Raw genomic sequence first — 12,856 nt, 5'->3', positions numbered from 1 at the left:
CGCGGGTTAACAAGTCTACAGGGTATAAATATACTACCACTACTACCCTATAACAAGGTAAGAAGATAATACTAGAAAATTGTGTTACTAGCACACCACAAGTTGGATTAAAGCTGACTTGTGGAAATCATGATAAGCTAGGGACAGAAAAATAGGTCTTGGACACCCTAATGCTGCTCAAGAGACAATTCCTGAATTATATAACAAATCTGGACCTTTGGGCAATTCCCGCGTACACAGGTCACGCGAGCTCTTGGAAGAGCTCAAGTAGCCTATATCCAAAAGTGACAAAACACTTGTAACTAAATTACAAGTACTTAATACTATAAATACCGGGATATTAACATATTTCCCAGGTACCTCGGCCATCCTGGGTAGTTCGGCCACCCCTTTGATTTCAATCACGCTTAGAAAACTTGAGGCAGTTCCCAACCACTAAACAACATGTATTTTAATTAAATTTAACTATCTAGAGGGGCAGGATATCTAGTTCTAATATAGCCCTGAGTATAACAGTTTAAACAAGTTAATAGAGCGCGTCTTGGTGCTTTAGAAAGTTAAGGTATAGAAATTATTAAAGACCCCCCTACCTCATGTTCTTAATCATTTCTTAATACTATAAGATCTCTACCTTCTTGTATTACTAGGCCTCCATTATTAGGTATCTAGTATTTATATTAGCGCCTTTTCTGCCTTGCCTTCTTGTTTTCCGCGTGGAGCTTGTAGTTTTCCTGGGCTAGATGGGCAGTATTATATAGAGCTATCTCACAGCCCTTTAGAACTTGCTATAGGGCTGTTTTTAAAGGTATTAGAAGACTTTAAGACCCTTTTTTAAGCAGCTTCTCAAGTGGGAGTAATGCCCCCCAGATCAAGATAGAAAACTCAAAGCAGGAGGCAAAAACGTGAAAAGAAAGAAAGAGAGTAAATGGCATGCAAGTGGTCCAAATCCAAGAAGGCCAACATCATCCAAAACATGGAACTATTCATCTCGAAAAAATTCAGTCACAGGTCAGGCTTGCGCAGCTGCTAAGGAAGCATTAGAGAACTGCTTCTGATATACATGTTTTGCGTACCTGCAAGAATTTTAACACTTCACAAGAACAATCCCGTCGCGGAGGAGGTGAGTCGCTAGGCTCGGATTATATGGCCATCTTGCGCTTCGCCCCCTAGATCAACGACCCGCCTGCAAGCGCTGCACCAGACCGATCCCTTCCAAGGGCAAATATGTGTCGCCTTATGAGATTTGTCCAGATTTCCGAAGGGTATACCATGGGTGAGATAATTATGGGTTTGTCTTCAGGAGAGTGTACTGTAGCATGTACGATAGTCTACATTTTGGCCTTGCTAGCGGCCAATCCGATAACAATCTCGACAGTCTCGACAATCTCGGCAATCTCGGGCATCCCATATGTATTGGGAGCGGTCCGAAGAAACGCTGAAGGGGGATGTAGGCTATGTGCTGCTTGATCTCCCAAACGTGTATTTAACCCGAAGGATGCTACGCAGTAGCACTGACCATACCGTCCACGGCGTAGCCCTCAAATACAGAACCACGCAGTAGGAAAAGCGGACATGATATTTATGCGGCCGTGGTAATGTGCCTGCTCACTAACATGACGTGAGAGTCGAGACAGTGCTTTCCCTTGATTTGGGACGGCCGTCTCAAAATTGACCTGCAAGGCACCAGCAACAAAGCTTAGAATATAGGTTTTTTCGACCCCGACGAAGGATCGTTAATAAATCTCGACATGTCGCTCCCGGCGCTCGCCTCCATCCTGCCTCCTACAACTCTGTCTGCCGCAGCTGCGCTGTGATTACTCGCAAAATGGATACTGCCGTAGGTATTTGCTTCATTCAGCAGGTAACTCGCTAACTGTGACTAGGACGCCCTCCGTGTAATCTGCGCGAACACCGGGAGCAACAGAAGCACATCAGAGAGCATCGAGACCTCCAAGAGGCGTTGCGGCAAACCACCTCGGACCTGGAAGAGACGGTTGACTTGGCTGGTCTTCTCTACGAGACCAACCAGCGGATAGGAACGGTGATTGACTATCTGTTAAAGGGGCGGGGAACGGTCCCTACCGGGGAATCTGAATCCTTTGAGATCGTGCTAGACCGTGACCTCAACCAGCTTGAGGGTACCGAAGGAGATCGAACGGGTGGGACTAAGTCTCCGACCCCAGCAGGGGATGTCACCATGACCGAGAATCCTGTATCAACGGGGGATTAGCCCGGGGCTAGGAGAGCGGCTGTGGCTGAGCGCTGATAAAAGGGGACTGAGATTGACCTTCTTTCGTGGGCTGTTGTAGAAGGCGTTTAATCGTCTTCCTGGTCATCATGGATTCCTTCTTGGTTACTTGCCTGATTGATGCTCTAATGCCCATAGAGAGACATCAGTCATTGCCAGTAGATGTAGATATTCAATTCTGTCCAAGATGTCAGAGCCTACTAGGTTCTATATGAGATTAGAGAATAACTGTCTGTTTCTGTTTACCTGATCTGTGCTGAGGATGTGCGGGCCAGTTTATCTTGCCTTTTGCCTCGGCTGCCAGCGTAAGGGTATATTTGTCATCGGAGGCAAGAATTATCTAGTAGAAGTGGCACGTATTTTGATGGCCTCCAGAGCCTTAGAGGGCGTATCCTCCAAACATTGAGCCCCAGAACGATGTAAGTCTCGCTAAAATAAGCCCTTGCTCCTTTCCCCAATCACCATCAGGCACTGGGAGTACAAATGTCTTCGTAAGTACAATTCCGCTTCTCCTTGACGACGTTTACTACAACATATAATACCATTAAACACAAACTAACGCAGACCCAGATAACACAAGAGACAGAAACAGCCACGTTGGCCGAACATTGCCCGCCCCCGAATCCCCAGTCGACGAAGACTCCGGCGCCTGAGACGTCGAGCTCGGCCCAGATTGAGTACTACTCGTAGTACTACTCGGGGAACTGTTATATTCCACAACCTGGGCGTCAGTCCAGTACCCCAGAGTCTCGCATTCACTCCGGTACAGATCAAAGACTTCCATCAGGTCATCGTTTTTCTGGGTAATGCAGGATCTGCAGCCGTCAAATCGCCGTAAGACGGGCAGTGTACACAGACACTCGGCGGCTGTTCTATTGAGGAGCACGCTCCCGTAGTAATCGTACCCTTCTGCAGGGACGGATGTCCGCGGCGGCTTAGGGGATATATCTAGGTCGACGAGATCACACTCCGCGAGTTGTCCGTGCAGGACTCCGCAGATTTCGCATTCGCTGTTGTACTCCGGTGCCGTTGTCGTAGCCGGCATGGATGAGAGAGTCGTAGACGGTGAGGACAGCGTCGAGTTCGCATAGTACCCGAATGCCATACAGTCGTCATGATAGTATCCAGCAACCTCGTACTGGTTGGCTATTGCGCTCTCCATATCCTCCGGGTCGGTCAAGCATGATATGTCGCAGGCTGATCTCGCGCAGACTTCGCAGTCTGAGAGGGCGTTGATGGCGTCCGGGCAAAAGCATCTTGCTTCCTCGTAGGTTGCGATCTGGGCGGTTTCAGGGCCATTGCCGAATGAGGCATATTCGAGACCGGAGAGATTGCGTTCAATAGGGAGGTGTTCGAAACTGTGCCAGTCTGCGTCGAGGTCTGGGAGCGAGCATGACGAGAGAAGGGAGGAAATTGGACCACACTCTTTGGAGCATTGTGCACGCGCAAGGGAGATTGTACATAGAGAAGCTAGCAGGAGCATTTTGCAAGGTGAAAATGTGTGGTGATGCGGGGTTAAAACAGTGCAGACAGGAGAGGGAAGGGATCTCGGGACTTGGAAGAAAGCAATTCAGGGTCCATGGGCTGAAATAAGAACGGCTACTTTATCTGTTTTGTTCCAGCAAACCTTCTCCAGCAGTCAAACCCTTGCTCGTGTGGCTGGATTTTTGCTAACCGTCTTAATTGGATGGGAGTTCGTGATTCTATATTGATCTGCAGGTTCTCCACCAAATTGAGGCCCCAAGCTGACGCCGCGTACACGAGGAATTGGGCTTGGCAGGAGCCACTCCAGCCCACAACGGCGAGACCGCAGCGATCAAAGCAGGCCTTCAATCGGGCAGCCCGTTGAGAGATTTCGACAGGCTCGCCCTCTAGGATCTTCGGATATCAAGAGAAAACTCCCATAAATGCAGCGTACTTAGTGCCCATATTTCATAATGAGGAGCCTGGTACTCTGGCTGGCAAGTATAAACTCCCGGAAGAACGGATCCAGCCTACCAACAATCTCCAGCTGAGTTGCCTTGAAGAACCTGACCGTTGGCGTATATGGCGACACCTGTTGTTGAAGGAGATATTGGAAAACGGGCTTAATTGTTGCATGTGGGTTCTGAGCGCGATCACTTCTGTGCTTCCCAAGTACCATATCCTCCTGCGATGTTATCAGGTTAGTTTTGCTGGTCTGTCCGTTGACGCTGAGGCTTTACCAAACCGATTGTCGCAACACCGCGACTAAGCTGCTCCTCGACCATACCCTTCCTGCTCTGAGGGACGACCAAGAGGAAAAGGTCAGGTTGCTGTTGGTTCAGGTTCTGGAGTTGACCCCCGTGGATTTTGATTTTCCGTCGCAGTATGCTCTTCTTGTTATGGTCGAGCATGCCCGCCTTCTGGAGGGCCTGTGAAAGCTGCGCGACGGACGACTTGTGGAGGGAAGCAGCATTCTGATAGTCACGCTGGTACTCTGCCGTGAAAGCTGAGACACATAGATTATGGAGAGCCTGCTCCTCTCCAACGTTTGCGTTTGCCATTCTGGGGGAATGCGTACTTGCTCGAGATCTTTGACGGGATGGCACTATGGACGCGGAATGAGGGAGGGAAAGAGACTTGCAAATCTCAGAGGGAAGACAGCGAGATTCAGGGATTTTGGACTCGAAGAAGGCTCCACTCTTGTGCGCCTATTATTACTCTGCTGGGTGTCGATACGAAGGAGGGGAGAACAACTTGTCCAGCCCACATTGGATACAGCCTCATCCTGAGGAGAAGAATAATCTTGGCACAATTGACACGCCAGCGCGATGATGAATTGATGCGTTTGAGATGTTGCGTGTGTTGCGTGTACACACCAGAAAGGGGGAGCTCGCTGCAGTTGCAGTTGGACAGCAAGAATTATCGTGCAGCCACTGCCGCAAGAGCCGCAGAGCTTGGTCCATCTTGTTCTTGTCAGCATTTCTTCAATTAGGACAGAAATATACTTATTTTACCAGAGCAAACTACAATCCTCATCAAGACCAATTGTAGAATTTATACCTGAGACCCCTTCCTAGCCACTCCCTTGTCCAGCAGCTATAGAACTTACCTAATGGTCCACCGCCACCCTAGGAATTCCTGATAAGGACCACCAGAGTGCTTCAGGCAACTTGCGCGCAATCCACACTGGGCTGGGGCTAGAAGCAGAGGTTGGACAGCATGCAGGAGACAGGAGGGTGGGCATCACTTTCTACTACTCAAGTCGGATCTTCTTCCAAGCATCATAATACGGTAGCTCCCGAGCTGCTATCAGTGGAAAAGGTTTTGAGATCATCTAGAACAAAAGGACTAATTTAAGACCTGTTGAGTCATTGATTCAGATCAAACAACCAGCTGTGGCTGAGGAGCTAACGAAGAGAATAATCTGATCTTCATGAGCCCAGAGTTTAATGTCCAAGGACTCGTGTCTCAGTCCTGAGAACAGCGGCTAAGTGCCCATACCGGACTGTGAGCCGCGGATCGTGAGCCACGGCGGCTCGCTAGCAGTCAACTGGTATCTCGAATGGCTCTATGTCGACTCTGGCTATTTAGCGAAGTCTTTTGAGTTCCGATAGATACCGAGCCTCTGATAGAGATCTCCTGTGTGTTTTACCCTTCAGGGTCGCGTGCAATACTGTCGATCTGATCGCCTTTTCATCTAAGCCGAGCTCCCCCACCACTTGCGTGAAGATCGGGCTGTCTTTTCTCCTCGATGGTGGCCTCGAAACACTGCGGGGAGCAATTAGTGTAAGCTTCGTACAGTAGTGCAGGCCGCAAGCTTTTCAATAAAAAAAAATTGGTCTTGGTGATGTTCTGCAGGCAATCCCGAGTCGTCACCATTCCTACTGTTGGTGCCAGACGAAGCCGCTCTGACCCCGCATTTAGCATTCAGTGGCTTCAATAAAAATGCCACGCTTTTTTGCCCTGTTCTTTTTCCTCTCTGGGAGCTTGTTCAACCTCTGTTCAATCGGGGCTCGAAGCAATTTGATTCATCAAATCACGAGCCAGATATGGGAATGGAAGATCTTGAGATCCCTCAGAAAGGTGCATGTTTTGGAAGAAAAATGAGTTGAACACAATGGAACTGCTGGAAGAACAGCCCACATGGCCGCGCGGCGCTAACTTTAGCTTTCTCAATCACTGTCCCTCGCAACGGGTGACTCATTGGCCCCGCTCCCGTCAGGGTCAAAAAACAAAACCCAGAAAACAATGGCGCCTACCCCTCATGCCGTCTTTAGCAAAAAAACATGTACTAACAAACATACCAATCAGAACTTTTGGCCAACCAAAGCTTTGAATTTATTGGAGCAGCAGCAAAAAGAACAGGAGTATTTTATTACGATTCTAGCAGTCAGCCTCTCGGACGCGAGCTTCTAGGTCCGCCTGGTCCGCACGAAACAAGAGAAAAAAATCCTACAGTGGGATGACAAAAGTTTGCGTCGCCCCACATATTCCAGAAAACACGCTAGTACCCAACCGCTTCCTAATTAGGCGTAGGTGAAGCTATTCTGCCATTCAAAACAACACGTTGAAATCGAAGCAGGTGTTGAAGCTATATAGAATTACTACACCATGCCTCGCCAACGAAAGGAATTGACGCCACGAGTCTTCGTGACCTCTGACATTGGTAATGAGCCGGACGGCTCGGAATGCTTCGTCCGCTATCTCCTTTAGTCCAACGAGTGCAGGACGGAGAGCCTCGTACCATGTACATCAATCGTCCAGACCGATGGCTGAATTATTGTTCGCCTCAGTCGGACCGGACCAGCCGTATATGGAAGACAAGCATTGGTGCGAGGGTCCCATTGGCAGAGGGAACAAAGCTACTTATCGAGCGTGTCGGCGCCTCGAATGAAGTGCTCTAGGTTCTATGCTGGGGTGGTTCGAACGTAATCGCACAGGCTCTGCATCATATTCGACAAAGTCGATCAGCACAGGACCTTGAGTATTTCTGCTCTAAACTCCGCATCTATATGATCTCGGACCAAGACGACACGGGTTCCTAGATTAGGGCAAACTTCCCGAACATCTTCCTTATGCTCGATCCGCGGCTGGTGCCAGTACAAAGTCGCGACACGGTGGGGCATTGCGTGTCCTGAGGATGGGGTGGATAGGAGTCAATTCTCGCGCGAGTGGCTGGACCAGAATATTAGACTTGGTCCCTTGGGACGAAAGGATCCATACCCCGCCTGGCAGACTGAAGGCGACACGCCATCGTTCCTGTATCTGATTCCTAATGGGCTGGGGTCCCCGGAGAATCCTTCGTGGGGAAGTTGGGGGGGTCGATATGACCCCGTGGATCTAAGTTTTCAGGTAAATCGCTACGCGGATACTGTTGATAAAGTGGTTGGGAAAGATGGCAAGCGCTACCAGAGCAATTTTGCGACAGTCTGGCGCTGGGCAGAGGCATTCCAGAATGATTTTGCAGCGAGGATGCAGTGGACATTGCACAGTAATTTTGCAAAAGCAAATCATGCCCCCGTTGTGGTTATCAATGGGCACACGGATGGCGCTCTGCCCCTACATATTGAGATCGAAGCAGGCGAAACGATATATCTTGACGCGTCGGACAGCTATGATCCCGATGGTGACGATTTATCATTTGCCTGGTTCCACTACACTGAACCAACTATCGCAATGGGCGTATGGGAACTCCATATCCCGAAAATCAACATTATTAACGTTGATGAAGACATCGAGGGCCGAAAGGGTAAGATCACGATTCTACCCTCAGATACATGCGCAGTCGATCATAGGACCGGCGAAGCGCTGGAGAAGGGGCATGTTTACCCTTTTGTGCTTGTGGTCAAGGATACTGGATCTCCGCCCTTGAGAACGTACAACGGGTTGTTGTGCAGACGACCAATAGGGCTTTGAAGGGTGCTCGACCCCCATTTCGTCCTCGTGGTGTGAGCTGGGAGCCTAGGTAGCCTATTTGTGATTGATGTCCTTAGAATCATACGTAGTGGACACGTACCAGGTAGTCTAAGCAGACATGGAGAACGTAGCCTACGGCGTGCAAAAGCAAGATAAAAGACCGCTTTTTAATTAGCAACTTCTATCATGACAATCAAACTCACTCGTCAAAACTTCCCCGATTCCCGCGGGCCACTCTCAACCCGCACCTCCGTTGCAATATGGATCCCCATCTCCATCCCGCTCGCTTGCGTTTGCGTTGGAGTATCCGTTTGCTCCACACTATCCCTCTCCGCGAGTATACTCTCCTCGGAATCATTGCCCTTCCCACCCATCCTATTCCGCGCACTGACCATCCCCGTCGTCGGCACACTGTTATCATAGACCCGGCCGGCGGTCTTGATTTTCTGGTTCTGGCTCTGGGACGATAGCGCGTATGATTGCTCGTAGGATTGGCCGGAGGGGTGCGTTGTGCGGCGCCAGTACGAGGAGATGTTTGTTGCGAAGGCTTGGAAGTAGGGTCCGTAGGTTGGGATGCAGCTGATTATTACCTTTACCTCGTCATCCGTTAGCACGTAGCCTTGCTTGATGTCTATGCGATTAAATGAGGCTTGGGAGGAAGAGCGAACCCCAAGACTAATCTCAATATCGGACCAGATAATAATCGGCTGACTGTCCGTATATGTCTTCAGGTTCTTGATTGTGAAAATGCGAATAATCTGGATAACCGTTACGAAGAAGCCCAGGCCAAATAAGAAACACAGTAGGATCTTCTGCTGCATCTTCAGCTGTAAGCGGGCGAGAATCGGCAGCGGGAGTGCGATGATGATCACGTCGAAGCCCAGACTCGTTCCGGCGAGACCGTAGTACGAGGCTAAAGTGTTGATACAGGTTCCCGGGATTGAGGGGTCCCATTGTTTAGCGACCTGTGTATTCATTCTGATTAGATAAGTTCCTTCCGCCCTTGTCCTCATGGATTGAGTTGACTAGCTCGTAGCTTACCGGGTTGCAGCCGAACGAGAGAACAAAGGTAAACGCTACCTGGTTGCACACGCATGCAACCATTGTAGCGAGGATGACAATTCTATACGCATGAACGAACCCACCAATACGGAGGTAGGATGCTAGCAGCGAGATTTTGAAACCCAGCAGGGCAACCGTGTAAATCGGACCGCCGACATATTGCATCTGGTTCCGTTCTAGTCAGCGAACTGACAACCCCTTCTTTTGCCGCGCGAACAGCAAACAGGATACCAACCCTGCTAAACGGGACATCATTCCCTGGAGGGAAGTACTCTGCATGGAGCCCCAGGCCCCAGCGCGTCTCTTCGCATAGCGCAGTCAGCACAAATACCCACACCCTCCAGTCCCTCTAAAGTGGACCTTAACAAAATATGGAAGATGGAGATGAGCATACGAGCAACCGCAAGACCAGCATACGCCATCCCCAGCAACGCGCTCAGCAGCGCCGCGAAATCATCGACCCAAACCGACCTCTTGATGCATATCCGCACGTGGAACCTCAGCGCAACAGCCAGACACGCTACACTCGAGAACGTCAGACAGACCCCGATAACTCGGTGAATCTGCTCGTCCGGATCAGGCGTCTGAAGATTATACACCCAGCCCATGACTTGACTGTGTCGGGCGAGGAAGCTGGTGAGTGGACTTTGCAGTGACCGTGTCCCGAGGAGCGGAAGGGAGCGGAAGGGGCGCAAGGGAAAGAAAAAGCGACGCCATGACAAAGGGAATCCTCAGACTGAAACAGAAGCAACCGATTAGAGTTTGTCGATCAGCGGAGATAGTTCCGCTTGCAGAGAAATGTCAAAGCGAATCCATGGATCATGGATCGGTTGCAAAGTCCAGAGGTGTGCACCCAAAGTAACCGTGTCGGCGGTGGGTCCATCACGTGACGTACAACCAATGAAAGTTTGGCTTGGTAATAATTGCGTGCTACTATTCGACAATGGTCACGTGACCTTTCACAGCCACGCGCGGACACCCCTGGTGCACACCTCTGTATGGTACATTGAAGCCTCCGTAAACTCGAGGCTAGAACCACGAGAGAACGAGGTGGTTTTGGCTGACGGATCAACCACGGTCGACTTAACACGAGCTAAAACTAGCTAAACCTTATAGTGGCGTTTTTAATAATGGCTTTGGCACAGCAGGTTTCATCAGGACTCACGAGCCGGTGGAGGCTATCTGATCGCCTGATTTGCTTATTCGGGCGACGGCCAATCGAGTTATCCAGAGGAGACGAAGGATTCAGACCCCTGTCCCGGAAATTGCAATGTGCGGGTAAATTTTTCATTAATTTATCCATCATTCGAATTCTTCTTGATCGAATTAAACAAACTCGTTTCCAGAATGCTGGTCTTGCAGAAACTGGGCCGGTAGCAGGCTACGCCCGACACAACTGTCCGCTATCGCTTACAGTCCACTCATCCGCACCAACAGCCTGCGAAGCATAAAACACATCGTTCGGATCATACTTAGCCTTGACCTTCCGCAGGGTACCGTAGTTAACCCCATAGAACGCATCTTTCCAGTTTGGCTGGCGGAAGTCGCCCTCATTCATGTACGCCCCCGAGTCCGGCGCCAAGGCCATCAAAGTCGGGATGTAGTCGTCGGTCATCTCGCGCTGCTGGGCGAGCATCTTCTCGGTAGCGTCCCACTCCCAGGGAGTCGTGAGGGTAGTATCGATCAGGGTCTCTCGCCAGGCGGGGAGAACCGCGTTGTAGACGTCTCCGGCGACAGCCTTGGAGACGTTAAGCCCTACGCCGATGAAGGTGGCACCGGACTCAGTGATGTGGCGGTAGCCGGCTGTGAGGGCATCGTTGTTCTCGAGGACCACGGAACGTGGGATCAGCCAGCCTCCGTATTGGGCGGTGCTGATCTCGATGGCGCCTTGCATTGCAGTGAATTGGGCCAGGTAGCTGGGGAATTGGTTTGCGTAAGTAGTGTAGGTGATGCCGAGCTTTGTGAGGCCGTCGGTGAATGGCTTGACTAGTTGTTGTAGTTTGGCAAGGGGGATGTTGGGGCCTGTCAAGGGTGAGATAAAGAAGCTGGTGTTGGTGAAATACCAGACGCTCATGGCGCCAGCGTCAACCAGAGACGGGAGAGTAGCATGGTACAGGGTCACGGCTTTGTAGAACGTATCCTGTGAGATGCCAGTATTCGTAAATGTCAGGTTCAGACCAGAAACAGGGTTGCCAGGGTGAGCCTTGGAGGTCAGCGACCAGACAACTCCGTAGGTACCACCGCCTCCTCCGCTCAGCGCCCAGAACAGATCCGAGTAGTCGTTATCCCTGGTCGCTGTAATGAACTCGCCCGTCCCATCAATAACCTCCCACTGCAGCACCTGATCCGCCGCCAGGCCGTGTACAGAGGCCAAGGCGGAATGTCCCGCTCCCTGGGTATATCCACCAGCAACACCCACTGTTGGACATTCACCACCAACGACCTCCAGACCCTGCGCGTCGGCCGCCGCATACGCTTCGAAACCCTGCACACCGGCACCCATCTTAATCGCCTTCCCGTTATACCGCGAGTCCTCCCAGTCCTTGATTTCGATATCCTTGAGGTTGTGCATCCATACGCCTAGCGCGTTGGCGCCAGTCGACTTGCCATTGTAGTCGTGGCCAGTGTTGCGAACCACCAAGCGGATGTTGTGTTGTTCCGTGAACTTGATCGCCTTGGAGACGTGTTCCGGCTTGCTCACATTGACGGCGTAAACAATGTAGTTGTCCAGGGTGCAGGGTTTCTCAATAGGGTGGAACGGGTCGCAGGAGCCGTTCGCGAACCACGGGGCCATAATAGAGGAGGAGGTTACATAACTGAACATATATTAGATTCCCCCATTGACCCAGTCAGTATACTGTGTTGGGGGATAAACTCACTGTAATTCAGGGAGTGTCCACTTTTCGCGAAGAATATCGCATTCAGCCGCGTTGTAGGTAGGATCGTGGCAGGGCTTCCCCAGTGGCACGGTCGCGATCAGTTGGCCGTCGATAGACTGGTTGAAGCGCGACCAGATAGCGGGGGAAGGCCAGCAGGCGTCGCCTGGCATGCAGCGACAGGAAGAGGCTGCGTTGACGGGACAGAGAGCCAGGAGGCTGGCCACGATGGTGAGCCCAGCATGACCCAACATGGTGACTAGGGACAACAGGGACAGAGATGGTGAAGATGTTCGACTCCTTTGCCCTCGAATTTATTTGCTTTTGGAGCTTGCTCTGGAGACAATGCGCTTATTCTTTGATTGGTCCCCGAGCTCTCCCGCAGTGGAGATTCAAGATTGTTTGTCCAAACTATCCAAACTAGGGCTCCACTCGCAGTCTGGAAAGAGGGGCAGCAATTAAGCGAATATAATTTTGAAGTTCCGGAAAGTACGCAATTCTACGAGGTGGACTCGAAATAGGAGAAATTGCATCGTGGCCAGTTGAAGGTATGGAATGCTGACTGCAATGCGTGGCTGGAGAAAAAGTGTCAAGACACAAGCCAAATTAATCACAATTATTATCACTTTTTACCGAATGATTATTCCGAAGGCGAGAGTTACCCGGTTGCAGTTCATTGGATAAGATCTGTACTACTGTTTCAAATTGAGCTCAGATCAGCAGCACCGGCGCGTTCCGCCGAACTCTAAGTTATTGAACCTTGTCAAGCGTGGGATTAGTCACTGCGAGG

At 50.6% G+C, this 12,856-nt stretch overlaps 6 protein-coding genes across 6 annotated transcripts; 2 read left to right on the top strand and 4 right to left on the bottom strand.

The window, feature by feature from the left end:
* Positions 1–1,825: 1,825 nt before the first annotated feature.
* On the top strand, positions 1,826–2,230 carry BJX67DRAFT_382152 (uncharacterized protein; the record flags this gene model as incomplete). Its single annotated transcript, XM_071033172.1, has 2 exons — positions 1,826–1,841; positions 1,884–2,230. 2 exons carry the CDS (start codon positions 1,826–1,828, stop codon positions 2,228–2,230), a joined length of 363 nt encoding a protein of 120 aa, XP_070885029.1.
* Positions 2,231–2,792: 562 nt separating this feature from the next.
* Positions 2,793–3,731, bottom strand: BJX67DRAFT_382151 (uncharacterized protein; the record flags this gene model as incomplete). Its single annotated transcript, XM_071033171.1, has 1 exon — positions 2,793–3,731. The coding sequence occupies one exon, from the start codon at positions 3,729–3,731 to the stop codon at positions 2,793–2,795; it is 939 nt and encodes a 312-aa protein (XP_070885028.1).
* A 435-nt stretch (positions 3,732–4,166) lies between these two features.
* BJX67DRAFT_382150 (uncharacterized protein) lies at positions 4,167–4,773 on the bottom strand (the record flags this gene model as incomplete). Its single annotated transcript, XM_071033170.1, has 2 exons — positions 4,167–4,397; positions 4,453–4,773. The coding sequence occupies 2 exons, from the start codon at positions 4,771–4,773 to the stop codon at positions 4,167–4,169; spliced, it is 552 nt and encodes a 183-aa protein (XP_070885027.1).
* Positions 4,774–7,684: 2,911 nt separating this feature from the next.
* On the top strand, positions 7,685–8,128 carry BJX67DRAFT_382149 (uncharacterized protein; the record flags this gene model as incomplete). Its single annotated transcript, XM_071033169.1, has 1 exon — positions 7,685–8,128. One exon carries the CDS (start codon positions 7,685–7,687, stop codon positions 8,126–8,128), a length of 444 nt encoding a protein of 147 aa, XP_070885026.1.
* Positions 8,129–8,252: 124 nt separating this feature from the next.
* Positions 8,253–10,007, bottom strand: BJX67DRAFT_356491 (putative integral membrane protein (Pth11)). Its single transcript, XM_071029385.1, has 5 exons — positions 9,585–10,007; positions 9,426–9,493; positions 9,170–9,355; positions 8,797–9,093; positions 8,253–8,718 (listed from the first exon to the last, which is right to left on the bottom strand). The coding sequence occupies exons 1-5, from the start codon at positions 9,796–9,798 to the stop codon at positions 8,335–8,337; spliced, it is 1,149 nt and encodes a 382-aa protein (XP_070885025.1). The 5' UTR covers positions 9,799–10,007; the 3' UTR covers positions 8,253–8,334.
* Positions 10,008–10,409: 402 nt separating this feature from the next.
* Positions 10,410–12,338, bottom strand: BJX67DRAFT_147722 (FAD-dependent oxidoreductase). Its single transcript, XM_071024733.1, has 2 exons — positions 12,070–12,338; positions 10,410–12,006 (listed from the first exon to the last, which is right to left on the bottom strand). The coding sequence occupies exons 1-2, from the start codon at positions 12,318–12,320 to the stop codon at positions 10,572–10,574; spliced, it is 1,686 nt and encodes a 561-aa protein (XP_070885024.1). The 5' UTR covers positions 12,321–12,338; the 3' UTR covers positions 10,410–10,571.
* Positions 12,339–12,856: the final 518 nt, after the last annotated feature.

The sequence above is a fragment of the Aspergillus lucknowensis genome (assembly GCF_044049455.1).
Source record: "Aspergillus lucknowensis strain CBS 449.75 chromosome Unknown BJX67scaffold_27, whole genome shotgun sequence".
Lineage (NCBI taxonomy): Eukaryota > Fungi > Ascomycota > Eurotiomycetes > Eurotiales > Aspergillaceae > Aspergillus > Aspergillus lucknowensis.
This window is presented reverse-complemented; position numbering and strand designations above follow the sequence as displayed.